The sequence below is a fragment of the Podarcis raffonei genome, chromosome 7 (genome assembly GCF_027172205.1).
Source record: "Podarcis raffonei isolate rPodRaf1 chromosome 7, rPodRaf1.pri, whole genome shotgun sequence".
NCBI classification, from domain to species: domain Eukaryota; kingdom Metazoa; phylum Chordata; class Lepidosauria; order Squamata; family Lacertidae; genus Podarcis; species Podarcis raffonei.
The window spans coordinates 75290890-75307079 of record NC_070608.1 but is presented as its reverse complement, the minus strand read 5'-3'; the positions used below and the strand labels follow the sequence as shown (position 1 = coordinate 75307079).

General features: G+C 42.1%; 1 protein-coding gene across 6 annotated transcripts in view; it reads right to left on the bottom strand.

Moving 5' to 3' along the window:
* Nucleotides 1-4079: 4079 nt before the first annotated feature.
* Nucleotides 4080-16190, bottom strand: part of CDH18 (cadherin 18) — a 625894-nt gene continuing 613783 nt past the window's right edge. For all 6 annotated transcript variants that reach the window (XM_053397117.1, XM_053397113.1, XM_053397118.1 and 3 more), the window contains 2 exons: nucleotides 7667-7918; nucleotides 4080-4899 (listed from right to left, as the gene is read on the bottom strand). In XM_053397117.1, coding sequence (XP_053253092.1) covers nucleotides 4409-4899; nucleotides 7667-7918 — 743 coding nt within the window. In that variant the 3' untranslated portion in view covers nucleotides 4080-4408. The remainder of the gene's footprint in view (nucleotides 4900-7666; nucleotides 7919-16190) is intronic.

The following is a 16190-nucleotide window of genomic DNA, read 5'->3' as shown; positions in this document are numbered from 1 at the left end:
GTGTGGCACATGTTCTGTGGGCGTGGCATGCCACCTGTGGGGGTGTGGTGTCCGGCCCATGGGGGTGCACGGTGAATGTCTGCCCCCCCACTGCGATGGCACCCTACTGGAATAGTGGTGTTGGGGGTGGTTCGCTCCCTCCACACCGCCAGTGCTCCCCCCCGAAAATGTTGATATTATGGCTTTCATTGTCTTCCTTGGTTTCCTTGTTAAAAACAAAAATATGGTGTTCCCTTTACAGTTTTACCTCGAGTTACAGACGCTTCAGGTTACAGAAGCTTCAGGTTACAGACGCTGCTAACCCAGAAATAGTACCTTGGGTTAAGAACTTTACCTCAGGATGAGAACAGAAATCGAGCGGTGGCAGCGTGGTGGCAGCAGCAGGAGACCCCATTAGCTAAAGGGGTACCTCAGGTTAAGAACAGTTTCAGGTTAAGAACCTCCACAACGAATTAAGTTCTTAACCTGAAGTACCACTGTATTCATTTATTTAGGGGTATGCAGTCCACTAATTCCTGATCTGTGCACTGAGTACATTAGCGTGTCAGGAGAGAATTCCTAATGTAAAGTCAGTAATAATTTGAGACAGCAATCCTGTATGTGGGAGTAAGCCACATTGAACTCAGTAAGACTCACTTCTGAGTAGACCAGAAGCAGCTCATGTGGCAGGGTGGGGCCACAGTGCCAGCTTCCTGGCAGTGGCCATGCTGCCACTAACCAGGAGGGAGTGGTGAAGTGATGGGAGCCTGGCATGGTATAGGTGAGTCCCAGTAAAGCATTCACACCACTAACCCCATGTCTTGTGTTTTGCCCTTTCAGCAAGTGGCAGGGACACCACTATAGTGGACGTTTGAGTTGCAAACGTGATTCGTGCGGGATGCATGTTCGCAATCTGCAGCGTTCGCAACCTGCAGCTGCGTGTGTGCGCACGTGTGGGTTGCGATTCGGCGCTTCTGCACATGTGCAAAGCGTGATTTAGCGCTTCTGCGCATGCGCAACTGCCAAAACCTGGAAGTAACCTGTTCCAGTCCTTCTGGGTTTCAGTGGTCCGTAACCTGAAAAAACGCAACTTGAAGCATCTGTAACCCGAGGTATGACTGTACCAGGAAGCTAGCATTGCAAGTCTGCAGAAAGGTCTAGGATTGTACTGTTAAAAAAAATATCTAGAGTGTATTGCAGGCCCAACATATTTACTCATAGAGAAGACTTGCACTCTGTGTGATTACTATCTTGGCCTTCTTCATATCCACTTCAACCAGGGGAAAAGGACGTGATTGGAGGTCACCTATCATATCTCTAGCCTGACTCGTCTCCCTTTTAAACTAGGACACATGCTCAAATTAGCAGAAATGCAAGTAGTGGGTTTCCCTAAGATTGAGTAATTCTTACTTTTTAAATACCCTAAAAATAATGGCTTTTGGCTGTTTTCCACCATAGGGGCGGGCCTTCAGTTTTGATTCTGACAAAAAGAAGTGCACCTCAAGTATTTGAAGCTTGGGGGGTACACTGCTATAAGCAGTGATAGAAGTAATTCATTAGTGGTAAGCAGAAACTATGCTCCATCTCTAGCATAATGTGGTTAGTTAATGTCAACTCCCCTGAAGAAACATTAATTCAGAGGTAGAAGTGGCAAAATCAAGGTGTTTATACAGATTGACTGCAATGTTCTATCTCTGTGTTTGGAGTGCAGAAACTGTTCGCCTGTTCCTGTGCTATCACATTAGGGTCCAGAAATATCTGTAGTCCAGGGTGAGGACTTCCAACTCGCTCTTAAGTATGGAGTAGGATGGAGTGATGACGACATAGTTATCTTGCAGGTGATTAGAAAGTCTCCTCAAGAAACTTTCCTGAGGGAATTCAGTGCCCGTGCAGTTTCTCACCTAGTTTGCCAACCCTAGATCACGATTCTGGAGAAATTCAGTTGCAACAATCCTTTGCAGGATCAGGATTTCAGCTACGGTTTGGAGTGTAATAAGGGCCTTGTCATTAGAAAGATGGGGAGCAAAGCCAACATATTGAATGTGAACTGGTGAGAAATCAAATTGTACAGCTATATTCATTAATAGCCACTACTAACTTCAAGACCTCACCACTGAACAGAAAAAGCACCTAGCATTCCCCGCCTAGTTATTACTTGTGTTGTGTTCCTGCAAAATTGCAGCCTAAGTGAAACTGACTTGCAATGAAATAAATACTCGCTTTTGCCTTGCCACACTTGTAAAATTAATTTGGTGTCACAAAAACAAGAAAAAAACAAGAGTGACGCTTTTCTCTCTCTCAAACACACAAATGCATCCCTAACAAACAAAGCCATAAAATCTAGCTATGCAACAAGATCATAACTAAATGAAGTATAAACTAAAATACTAAAACAAACTATCATAACTAATACAATCTTTTCTTGGCTCTGTTTCCTTATTCAAACAATAGACCCCCCGCCCCCCTTCTGATATAGAGGCCCCAAGTTAATCAATGGATTTAAGAACTCTGACCCTCATGGAGATGCCTTTTTGAATGATCCTGCAAATGCACATAGATGTGTAGGAAAATAAACAGTTACATATATGAGAAGGAAGCATTGAGTAGGATCCAGCCTTATCTGTGTGGGATCCTATGTAGCACAATAAATTATAAGGTAATTTCCCCATGCTCACAGGTTTACCTTGAATATTAAAGTTGTGCCTCACCATTTTATTCATGAGCTTGGGGTAGTTAACTTGGGAGAGGGGTCCCCGGTGACCTCAGTGTTGCAAAGAAACAAGAGATTGCAACACCAATAGTGCACAAAAGAGCTATATCTTTCTTTGTCAATGTTTATTACAATAGAATAAATCTTTTATTTTTTTATTTTTTTAATGGAATACCCAACATGTTTTGAAGGACCCAAGCAGCTTTATCTGTATAAAGCTGGATTTAAAATACACTAGAAGTAATATAAAATATGCATACAATCTTCAACAAGTGACCCAAAACAGCATAAATCTTACATATACTTACCAAACTTAAATAATTAGACATAAAATAAGGGCATGTCCCTCCAAACATATTGGGTGTTGCCACAGTAAATAATAGTTCTATTGTCTTACAATAAATTTTGAGAACATTTTAAGATACTTTTACAGCTCTACTTTGCACTCCAGGGATGTGCATGTCTTGTACTGCTGCTTCCCTTTGGACCATTGCATTGCACGACCCAGACCCGTTTAACTTCTGAGATGGGAATCGCATCGTTTGCCTTCAGGTTGTTTTTTGCACCCAAAGTCTTCCCATGGATGCTGAACCTGACATTGGAATTGCCTGATAATGCTCTCTATGCCATCCTGTGAAGATACAGAACATGGCTATGACAACACCTTATCAAGTGACAAATTTCTTTTGGGATTTAGAGCAGCAATATGATTGGCAATATCTTATCTACATTCACCAATCCCAATGAAGACCAGGCAACCCAAGCTGTTGCATAGCTTAACACATAATAAAACAATGACTTAAAAACCAAACCAAACTGAGAAAGCCTTTTCATCTTCTCCTTCATGGCAGAAAGACATTTTATATTGTTCAATTTAATTTTTTTTAAAAAAATCTGTTGTTGTATTTGAAATGCTGTTAAAATAGCAGGCAAAATAACAATAAAAATGGAAGCAACAGCTTCGATACCACTCAGTAACAGCAAAGTTCTGGCAGTGGGAGGGTGGAATTATGAGGTTCAATAGAATGCTTGGTTCATGAGCTCACCATGGATGGGAAGATTAGGATTGGCCCATTGAAATGTGTCACCCCCAATAGATGTTGGCATGTAAATAAAATTCAGATGGGTGTTAGTATGGGCAGACACTAAAATGGCACTTAACTCAGTAATTCCATTACATCCTTCCAAAAGAAGTAGTATTCCTGGGATGTATTACAACAGAAGCAAATGACCTCTCCCCATCATTACCTTAACCCCTCTAAACTTATAAACAGAGCTAGACATATTATTTCAACGATCCAAACAAGATTTGTTCTTCTCACAAGTAGGCATCACTATAGACTCAATGTAGCTCTGGGTATATTTAGGGATATTAAAGTAATATTTGCCATTGCTTGGTTTACTTAGGGTATCGTTACTGATACTGCACCACAGACTTTATTGAGCAATTAAAAATATACACAAAGGGACAATCTTTTCCTTTGGGGCATATCTTTTTCTGTTTCTTCTTCCAAATTTCCATCCAACTGAAGAACCCAGTTTCAAATGTGAAAAGGGCACTTGTTTCTACAGTAACTGTGTACATCAGTTTGCTCCAAGTACTGTATTTCTATAATATATTCAGATAAAGATTGTTTGCTGTTAAACCACTGCTGTCGTTATGTCTCCAAGTTGCTTGGGAACTAAAATGTTCCGTATTTGAGGAATGATAACGAGAATTTAAGTTGTTCTTTCAGATTCTATTTCTCCATAAAGTTCAGCTAGCTTCTTAAACTCTGGTCCCCAGTCACCAAGGTAATTATAATCCTGGTCAGAATGTGTAGTGGCTGAATCCAAGGAGCTGATAGATCCAGCTTCTGACCTTTGACCCTCATATGCGTAAGTCTGTAGGGAATCATATGGGGGCACACTAGGATCGAGGTCTGCTTCTGCCAATCTTTGCTTAATAAATTCCTGAACATCTATACTGTCAAGACAGGATGAAGTGGGATGCTTGGGGGTGGGTTTGACTTCAGGCCGCACATCCCGCCGATACTTCAGTTCCTCAGCAGCTGATGGGTTCCGCAGGGCAGTGATGTCAAAAGCTTCAGTGTCTTCCTCACCTCCTCCTTCATCATCATAGGTAACAACATTTTCCCGGACGTCCTCCTCCGAAATAATCAGAGGCTCTTTTTTGCTGCGTCTTAGTGTGATGAAAAGGACCACTATTGCTGAGAAAATTCAAGATAGCAGATTAGAAGGGCTGCTGGCTGATTAAATGATATTTTTTATGCTGATGAATCATATCGCTTTTAGCAGATTCATCTATCAATTCATTAACTGATTAAAGTGAAATAAATGTGCATGATACCAAAACTTCCCATATAGGTTCTTCTCTGAGATACTGTAAGAAGTGAAAGTTAAACTAATCTCTCCCCCCCCACACACCCCATAATATGACATAATCTAATTACAGGGTATCAACGTATTTTCTGGAATTTGACAAGACCCATATTTCATATTTCAACAAATACCAGCCAAGTATCTCTCAGTTTCTTTGAATAATCTATCCTTCCCCTGTCGTCAGCTTGCCTTATCTGTGTCACCCCCCCCCCTTTCTGGCTACTTTCCAGATTTTAAATATCTAACCTTTATACTCTGGGAGAGTTTTCACTTTCTCATGCTCGGAAACGTTTGCTTTACTTGCTACTAACATATCCAAAACAACAGCCTTGAAGAAGAAATAAAAATATGTCTGGAACCCTTCTCAGTAAATTTGCCTACTATCAAAATATAATTTACCACTCAATGCTACCATTAATTGTGAAAAGGAAAGCAATATTTAATAGTTTCCTTTATGGGCTCAATTCTAGTCACACACTAGGACAAAAAGAAATGAATGAATGAATAAAATAACCAAGTCTGCCCTGATGTGCCACACTTAGTGATTAAAATTAGCCCCACCAACCATCAACAAAACTTAAGTTTATGAATGTACCAAAAGAATTAAAGATTATTGCTCTCGAGATGAAGTTTGCCTGACAGGTTGATAGACATGAAATACCTGCTTTCAATAAATTAAAGCTGTAGCAGTGGTGTATACAATGATTCCATAATTAAATATATCTAGATCCTAATAATATTGTTACATGCTATCCCCAATCTCCACTTCAGTGTGGGATGTCAGGGAATTCCAGGCACTCTTACCAGGGTCTGTGTTTCCTTTTGGACAATGAAGCACAACAGAGACCATGGCGTCTTTACCATATACAGCTCATTTATACATATATGCAACCTGAGCATTACAATCTGAGAGCGTTCTTGGTTCTCCCATGGCCGAAGTCTTGGATGCCAGCAGAAATCAGCCATGACCCTCTGTCCCCTGTCCCAACTTGCTGCTTGCAGACTGACACTCCCCCCCAGCTCACATCAGGCAAATTGCAACCCTGAAACTTCCACCTCCTAAAAACTCTCACACTGTCTTCTGACAACTATCGCTCAGTGGAAGGAGGGGCTCCCACTCGCTTGTTGTCTGGTGCAGCCTATATCTGCCTATACATGCTTCTTAATGGCTCTTCTCCTGTTCCCTTTCTTATCCTTGATGGCTCTTCTCCCAGGCGATCTCCTGAATGGGAAAACCTGTCTGGCAGCCCCTCTTAATGCTCCAAGCATTGATCAAACACCAGCACCCACTCATTCCAGGCACCCACAAACTCTAGCACCCCAAAACCCATAATATTATATCTAAATAGGTCTAAATCTTAATGATTTTTTCTCACAAGGTAGGAAGATAGTACTTGCCACATTAATAATTTGTGCACAGGTATTAATGGGGGGGGGGGTAATCTGGTTTGTTTGTTTTTTTACAGTTGAGGGATGAAAGACTGCCGCAAATTATTATCACAAATTTTCTTGGAACATAAGCATAACTAACTCTTTTTTTCAGGATCGGGGCCACTGGGAATGGGTATAAGCAATTGTAAAATGGACACTGACCAAAACCACTCAGATGAGGACATGGCGGGAATGAGGGATTTCAATATCACTTAATGAGACTATAAAACATTTATTGGGGGGGCCAAGCAAAAATGGGTTGCTCCTTATCAGAAATTTCAAACAATAAAATAAAAACTTCCCTGGAGAACGGAAGCAATGAAGATTGCTAATGAAGATATTTAAGAATAATGTCATACATTGAAGAACTTCCTTTATCTGGATAAAGATTCACTTCTTTAATTTCTAACAATATTAGTATATGGGTCATTATAGATTCATCCCATTGTGAGCAGCATTTGTTCTTCAAAGGGACTTTCTTCTCAAGCTCTGTTTAGTGTGCAAATATACATGTAAAGACAGTATGAGCAGGTTGAGTCAGAGCCAAATGAGAGGGAATATTAGCTAATGGGTACTATTCAGATAAATCTAAGCACATAAAGTATTCAGAGAAAATGCATTTCCAAGGACATTTATCTAATAGAATCATCTTCTTGCCTGCACTGTCCCTTGCCCCTCTTGATGATGCTTTGTGTCGTTATCAGCTCATCCCACAGAGATAATTAGCAAATGGCTTTCATACACTCCTGAAAGTCCTTCTGGCAGAGGAATCTGTTTCAAAAAGATTCTCCTTTCTTCTTTTTATTACTTCCCCCAAGAGTACTGGACATGCAACTCGAATTGGTTCCTGAAAATCTTACCAAATTACCTGGGTAGATCAGCAGTGCTAATTACTTAGTGACCTCTGCAAAATTAATTCCACAGGATGCCAGCAGTTCAGCTGTCTGCTTTAAAGGCTTCTTGGTCCTATTAATTTTAGCTAAAGTCTTTACCAAATTTTTTTTTAATATAAAAAAATATATCAAAGCTTTGTATTTCTAATTACCTCCTATCACAAGTGATTCCTGGTTCAGAATGACATTATACTGAAAAAGCCACATTGTTTCTGTGATCATCTGAAGGCCACGGAAAGGACATCGGTATTTAATTCTGAGAGAGGCTTACCCAGGAGAATGATGACACACAGCAGGATGGCAATTAAGGCCCCCGTACTCAATCCTGCAGAGGAGAGGAATGCCTCTGCATGACAGGTCCTCACCCTCCCGTCTCTTTCACACGCACACACTCGTATCACAAGGGTGGCGCTACTGCTGAGAGAAGGGATCCCTCCGTCAGAGATCACCACGGGGAGGTAATACACATCCTGAGTCGTCCGACTAAATCTTCTCCGCCTAGTCAGGATACTGGCTGTGTTATCTACAAGAAGAGAAAGCAAGTAATCTTAATAATTGCATTTAGTCATCGTCATCGTCATCATATTCATCATTTATCATTTATACCCCACCCATCTGGCTGGGCCTCCCCAGACACTCTGGGTGGCTCCTAACAGAATATTAAAAACAGGCTAAAACATCAAACTTTAAAAACTTCCCTAAACAGGGTTGCCTTCAGATGTCTTCTAAAAGTCAGATAGTTGTTGATTTCCTTCACATCTGGTGGGAGGGCGTTCCACAGGGTGGGCACCATTACCGAGAAGGCCCTCTGCCTGGTTCCCTGTAACTTCACTTCTCACAGCGAGGGAACCACCAGAAGGCCCTTGGAACTGGACCTCAGTGTCCGGGCTGAACGATGGGGGTGGAGACGGGGTGGAGACGCACCTTCAGGTATACTGGGTCGAGGTCGTTTAGGTTTTTAAAGGTCAGCACTAACACTTTGCATTCTGCTCTGAAACGTACTGGGAGCCAATGTAGGTCTTTCAGGACCGGTGTTATATGGTCTCGGCGGCCACTTCCAGTCACCAGTCTAGCTGCTGCATTCTGGATTCATTGTAGTTTCCAGGTCACCTTCAAAGTAGCCCCCTGTAGAGCGCACTGTAGTTGTACAAGCAGGAGATAACTAGAGCATGCACCACTCTGGCGAGACTGTCTGTGGGTAGGTAGGGTCTCAGCCTGTGTACCAGATGGAGCGGGTAGACAGCTGCCCTGGACACAGAATTGACCTGCACCTCCATGGACAGCTATGAGTCCAAAATGACTCCCAGGCTGTGCCCCTGGTCCTTCAGGGGCACAGTTGCCCCATTCAGGACCAGGGAGTCCCCCATACCTGCTAGCCCCCTGTCCCCCCAAAACAGTACTTCTGTCTTGTCAGGATTCAGCCTCAATCTGTTAGCCACCATCCATCCTCCAACTGCCTCCAGACATTCTGGTCTTATGCCATGCCCCCCATTCCGTCACCCATATAGACGTGCTGGTAGCCCACATGGCAATAAAGGGGCAATCTCAGGATCCATCTTGGTGAAAAAGTTAATGCAACCCTTTTCAACAAGGTAGAATCTCTTCTCTATTCCCCCAGCTGTGGACGATGAACAGCAGTACAATGTCACATCACACCATTTGCAACTATTTTAAATCAGGGCACTAAGTAAGAGTCAGTTCACTTCTAATATAAGATTACAATTCAAGCAATATTATTCTTTCTGGATTCCTTTTTTATTTTTACATATATAACAAAGGGTGGAGGAAGCAGTCTTCTTTTTGCCTTTTTAAAAACAATGGCTCTGTTTTCTTGCCATACAAAGTTGAACACAGACTTTTTTTTAAGTTTCTCTTCAAATATTTCATAGATGATTTTGCTCAACTACTACTGAGAATTGTACAGATATCAATCACATTCTTGCTTCTCTGTATATATGCCAACACTGGTATTATACTCATGCAAAAAAAAAAAATAGTTCTTTGCATTTGCAAGAGTGAAATACCACAAATGTTGATATCTGCATCGGCAGCTACTCCTCTCCTCATATTTTTATTATTTGTAAACAGCTAAGGCGTGCACGACTGCATCTGGAGAACTGTGTAAAATAGTGAATCACAAAATTCCCAATTGCAAATTCATGGGGTAGCTGTTTGTGATTGACATGGATGCTTTAGTTGAGATTCCTGCATCACCTGGGGTTGGACTTGATGACCCTCAATCCAACTCTATAATTCTATGATTCCATTATTGTGTCTCTTCAGTTCAGAATTCAATGGAGCTTGCCTTCTTGTGGGGCTGGAGTTTATCACGGCTTCAAGCTGCTGTGGTTTTCAAATCTGGCAAGCTAGCTTATTCGCTGGGCCCACATTTGAGCTCTGCCTTGATCAACACTTGCTGGTTTTGTTTTTTCCCCACCAATCACTTGCATTATGGGCTGGAGTCCTGGTAATGGACTGCACCAATTTCATTTTCCCAAACGACTGATTTGAAAGGTGAACTTTTTGGCATTTTGTGAGTAGGCAGGCAAGATCTGCCCTGGTTCTGATTTTCCTGCACACGGTTTCATTTCAAGCCTTGATTCAAAAGACTGGTAAGTGACTTCATATCACAACCACACACTTTTGCAATCAATAAAGATACCGTATCATGTATCATTGTCTATACAGTACATTTCACATAAAAATCTAACCCGAAGTAGAAAAAAACAACATAGGAATTTATCTTTTTCTGCTACAGCATGATGTAGAGAAACTAGTTTAAAAGCTTTAAAAGTATAAAAGCCCCTTGTCGCCTTACTCTTACTTCTTGTTTTATTTTATGAAAGTAGTAGCAGGGTCTGACTTCCTTGCTTTGCTGTCGGCTAACTGAAAAATCTTTAATAGTTCCAACACCATTTCCCCCCTGAAGTTATAATGAGATTCTATTGGTCTAGATTCCAAGCTAATAAAGAGTATGAGAGCCTGAATAGACTGGCATTTATGACTGCTATACTATTTAAGAGTGACTTCATGAAAGGCTTGCAGCGTGATTTTCAAAATTTCATTCTACTGTAGGTCAGCTCAAATGAATGAAGCCAGCAGAGCAGTTTAAGAATGGGAAGAAAGCATGGTCCCTGCAGAAATATAGGCACCATACTGCTGATAACATACTTAGAAAGGTGCATCGTTATATCCTATAGTTACATAGAGTTGCCAAAAGGTAATGTTGAGTGGTTCCTTCCTTGTCCCAAGAGGGAGTTAAAAATTGAAGGTTACAGCTCTCGGAGTCTTTGTAGTTCAAGAATGGCAATATCAACCCCACCATGTGGGAATCCCTTGCAGATGACCACAGTGCCTGGAGACAAACAGACAGGCAGTGACCAGAAGATGAATGACCACTGGGAGGAGCACAAAGAGAGGAAATGCCATGGTGCATCGGCAGCAGAACAACCGGATGTCTTCATCTGCCTCAGATGCAACAAAACATCTCTCTCCTTGGTCTCTACAGCCACAGCAGGCTCCCAATGCAGACAGATGCCAACCAAATTAAATGTAGAGCTACTTCACAATGAGTAGAAGTGGACCACTCAGTCGAGCAGAGCTGCTGTGCTAGTTTCCCAGCTGGTAGGTTGCTGTTGAGGTGGTGGGGAGTTTATATACAGTGGTACCTCAGGTTAAGTACTTAATTCGTTCTTGAATGGGGCTAATGGGGCCTCACGTTGCCGCCATGCCGCCGGAGCACGTTTTCTGTTCTCATCCTTAAGCAAAGTTCTTAACCTGAAGCACTATTTCTGGGTTAGCGGAGTCTGTAACCTGAAGCGTATGTAACCTGAGGTACCACTATATATATTGCATTGCATTATGGAGTCTATTAACAGCAGCCACAGCCTTGAAAATACAAATAGACCAGGTGAAGTGCTCCAGCCATCCATTCTCTAGCTGAACTCACCTGGGAAGATTTTCTAGGCCAGGGGTAGCCAACATGGTGCTATCCAGATAGTATTGGATTTTAATTCTCATCACCCTCATCACTGGCCAATGCTTGCTGAGGGTGATGGAGATGGAGTCCAAGATATGGAGCATACCACATTGGCTATTGCCATGCTAGGCAGTCTTTTTTACAGCTGATCAGGAAAGCACAGCTTCCTCTTTGCCCCATGCAGCAATAATTTTTTTTGTAAAAAAGAGTACATGACCCATTACATTTGGGTACAGCAGCTGTGACAAACCTGCTGACTTAAAAAGCGAAGACGTGGAGTCAAGCTTTTGCAGGAGCTGAAAAAAGTGAGCCTGGGTGGAATAAAGTTTAAATTCACACAGAAGGCATGAGTAGCAGTCAAGCGATGATGAAAGAATTTAAGCACAGAAGATTAGCTGCAAAGCTCCAAAGGGTGGGGGGAGAATGGAAATGAAAGGGCAGATATGAGACAAAAGGAACAGATAACAACAGACAGGGAAAAGGATATTCTGAAGATGAAAATCCAAGCCAAGGGTGGAGTGGGGGGGGGGAGAAATGAAAAGCACAAAAGATGGAAAGGATGTACTTTTGAAAAAATCCCAAGGCAAGTTTGAGACACAATGAAACAAAATCTGAAAGATGAAGTTGGCAATTGTAACAATATAATGGTTGAAGGAATCTAGGAAAGCTTTGGGAAAGCTTGTCAAATCGGGGTGGGGTGAGGATATTTGCAGGATAAAATAAATACGTACAAGTCAAAGGCCTGAAAGGAACTGAGTACTTTCATTATTTTATTTTTCTTTAAATACATCAATCCTCCAAAAAGGAAAAATGAAGCAAAAGGTCATGATTCCCAAAGGCCCCTGACCCCTGGACTCCCTTTAAAAGCTTTGGAGAAGGAAGATCTGTGCTCATATGCAGTCAGGCATTTGTCTTTTTAAAGTTGAGAGGAATTCAGTTCAGGGGCATCATTTGGATGGGGGTTTAATTTAGCTCCTTTACCCAGCCTAATCTATCTGCATGCTTCTTGTGATTGGTTAACCTAGAGCAGAAAGAATGCTGAATGGGTGCAATCGAAAGCTGGGAACTGATATACATGTGGGAACAGGGGGGAAATGTAGCTTGGATTGCTCTGGTTCAGGGAGTCCATGCTACTTTCAAGATCTCTATTCCTGACCAGTTTTCTACCCCATTCCTCAAACAAAAACTGAGTATTTGGTGGCTACTATGCATTCTCTCTTGTCACTGGACTATGTCAGGCATGTCCAACTTTCAAGAGACTGAGATCTACTCCCACTATAAAAAAACAAAAAAAAGTTGTTGAGCTTTTTTTAGGAAGCTACCAATTTTGTAGTTGCTCTAGGTATGTTGCTACCTCCTTCTTGTGCATCATGAAGCCCTTTTGGCTACTTAAGGATTTGTATTCACCCATTGACATTTTAAATAGAGATGCAATACTATTCTTAACCATTCACCCACTCCAGGTGGTTTTTTGCTTTTCCGGGATTTAATTGAAATTAATCTGCCTGGAACAATAATATTGAAAGAGGGCTCTGCAATGCCAGTGGTCTTATTCCAAATCCTGATCCAAAAACCCAGGATTTCACTGTGGTTGTCTAAAGGAGGCCACTCAGGTGACAAGGAGGGGAGGGGAAGTCTGGGTCATATTGATGCTGTTCTGGAGCACTGGAACAGGTCCTCAAATAGAACTGGGGGACTGTTCACAGCCCTAGTATTCAATAAACTGTCTTGTCTTTCCTCTGATACTCTGCCACTTCACTATACTCAACAGAAACATTTCTGGGTGAGAATATATTGTTATAGAAGTTGGGTGCGTCCCCCTCTCTCTGCTGAATGACAACAAGGGTCCATGGGGTTTCAGACACTCACCCAGGGTCTGTGTTCCTTTGGAGAATTGAGACATGGTGGAGACTGTTGTAGCTTTCAGAAATATGATTTATTCACCTATTTACACCTTCAGTGTGCATGGAAGGAGTCCAGATCTTACAGCATGGTCATTTCAGTAGGGGTTTGTCTCCCACAGAGGTGCAGCCCTGAAGTCTAAGCTATCTTCCCCAGCCAGCCTTCAGCCAGCCTGTCCAAGATGGATCCCAGTCTTCCCCCCCCTTCTTCTTCCCAGCACACCTTATTAAAAACGCTATTTTCCTCTCACTTCAAACCCACACCCCATCACCATGGCAAGCTTTGTCTGCCCAGACCATCAACCCCATTTTTCCATGTTAATGCCTATCCCAGGTAAGGCTGTGGCTTGGAAAGGAATCTTAGCCTGTAGTTTTCCAGTGACCTCCAATCTTCCCTTCAATGCTCCAAATAATCAAAACCCTATAGGTATAGGTATAGGGACCCCTGACCATTAGGTCCAGTCGTGGCCGACTCTGGGGTTGCGGAGCTCATCTCGCTTTATTGGCCAAGGTAGCTGGCGTACAGCTTCTGGGTCATGTGGCCAGCATGACTGAGCCGCTTCTAGCGAACCAGAGCAGCGCATGGAAACGCTGTTTACCTTCCCGCCGGAGCGGTACCTATTTTTCTACTTGCACTTTGACATGCTTTCGAACTGCTAGGTTGGCAGGAGCAGGGACTGAGCAATGGGAGCTCACCCCGTCGCGGGGATTCGAACCACCGACCTTCTGATCGGCAAGTCCTAGGCTCTGTGGTTTAACCCACAGTGCCACCCGCATCCCTATAATCAAAACCCTACCTATTATTAATTTCTAGGGTTGGGAGGGAGGATCCTGCCAAATCTATAACACTATTTTATATTCTGACATGAGTATTCTTCATGAATATTTCAAAAAATAAAAAATAAAAAATCCCAGCACCTATCACTGTTGGTACCATAGACCTTTTATTGGTCTAGATACAGCCAAGTATCTTCTGAACAGGCTTGTCAAATATATTTCTTCTGACCTTACAATCCAAATAGTAAGGCATATTTTCTTGAATAATGTGAATCTTGGAAGAAAAGAACCCCAAGCTCCAGAAGAGCGAGGTACTGAATTAAGATGACGAGGTTGCCTGGCTCCCTGTTCAAACAGGGTTGAATCAGTGTGACTTTTTTTGTTAAACCTGCCAGCTGGAACTGGGCTTTGTAATGAGCCCATCAGCACATGCTTGACTTCCTGGCCAGAAAGACAGATGATTATGTATTCCATCTTTCCACATGAATCTCGTCTCACATGGAGTTAGGTGGTTATGCAAGTCACCTCAGCTTGAGGATCCTAATTATATAAATTTCAGTCTTGGAACTTTTAGCTTGCAGATAACATCTGCCTGAAATCCAACAAAGTCTTTAAAAGTTTGGAAGCACGATTCCCCAAAATCCACAGTCCACCTAGGGCAACTGTATCCCTTTTCCTCCATGCCAAAGAGTATGTTTATCTCAGACTAGTTATATTGAGCTACTGTACTGGAAAATGTATTGAATAAAGACTTTGGGGGAAACTCCCAAAGCAGCAGAGATATAATGGTAGAGCTATGGCAAGTGAATACCAGAGCACTTTGGAGAATACTTGTTCATTTATTATTCACAATCTGAGGATTTTAAAAAACATATTACCATAAAATGCCAGGAGAAGGAGATATGGGAGATCCTGCTTTGTGTCTTTCCTTCTGGCAAATTTTAATTTGTTGCCCAACACTATTTGCATGAAGTCTTTCAACTGATTTAGGCTATAAAAATATGATTAAAGATGAGTATTATATATCTGTATCTTTAGGTTTCGTTTTATAACATTTTTCAGGTGAGACCTGACAAATCTTACCTTGTTGACAGGTTCTCGTGTTTTGGGGTTCAGCTATTTGCACATATTTGTACTCTTTAAAAGAAACAGCAAAGCCCTCCACACACTTAAGGATCCAATAAACAGAACTCATGTGTTTTGAAATGCACAAAAAAATTATCACTGTTTCAAATTCTCTTTTTTTGGGGGGAAGGGTCTAATTGCATCTTGATCTACTAAATGCAATGCCTAAATGGTTAAGAAAGCAGGAACTCTAAAAGCCCTTCTTTGGATTTCTCAGTTGCCTTTAATTCTTAGTCATGCTAGCCACATGACCCGGAAGCTGTCGGCGGACAAACGCCGGCTCCCTCGGCCTATAGAGCGAGATGACAGCTGCAACTCCAGAGTCGTCCGCGACTGGACCTAACCTTTTTATCGTTCTCATTCTTTTTTGCTTTAACTCTTTGTGTGCTTAAACAAATGTAGTGAAAAATCACACCACCTACTCCTTGGCACATTCAGGGTAGACCGACGGTTTGCCAGAGGTCCAATGATATTTAGGGAAACAAATAAGCAATCCGAATGTGACAGTGCCCTCAAAGCCGCCAGATCAATGGAAATTCAATTGCCACAGAATGGCTAAAAGCTGTTTTGTTTTTAACTAAATAAACTGGGAAGGAGGAAGAATGGAATGGTGTGACTGGCAAAGGAGGATGAAGAAAGAGAATGGCCTAGTTATAAATAGGGTACAGAAAATTATGTTGTCTGGATAGGTGGTGTGGTGATTAAGAGTGGTGGACTCGTAATCTGGTGAACCAGGTTCGCTTCCCTGCTCCTCCACATGCACCTTGGGCTAGTCACACTTCTCTGAAGTCTCTCAGCCTCACTCACTTCACAGAGTGTTTGTTGTGGGGGAGGAAGGGAAAGGAGATTATAAGCCGCTTTGAGACTCCTTAAGGGGAGTGAAAGGTGGGATATCAAGTGCAAACTCTTCTTCTTCTTCCTAGTTTATACTAAGAAGCTCCATTCAACTTTAAACTCAATATAACTTTAACAATTGGTGCCTGAGTTGCCTCTCCCGCCTGCCTTCCCCATCC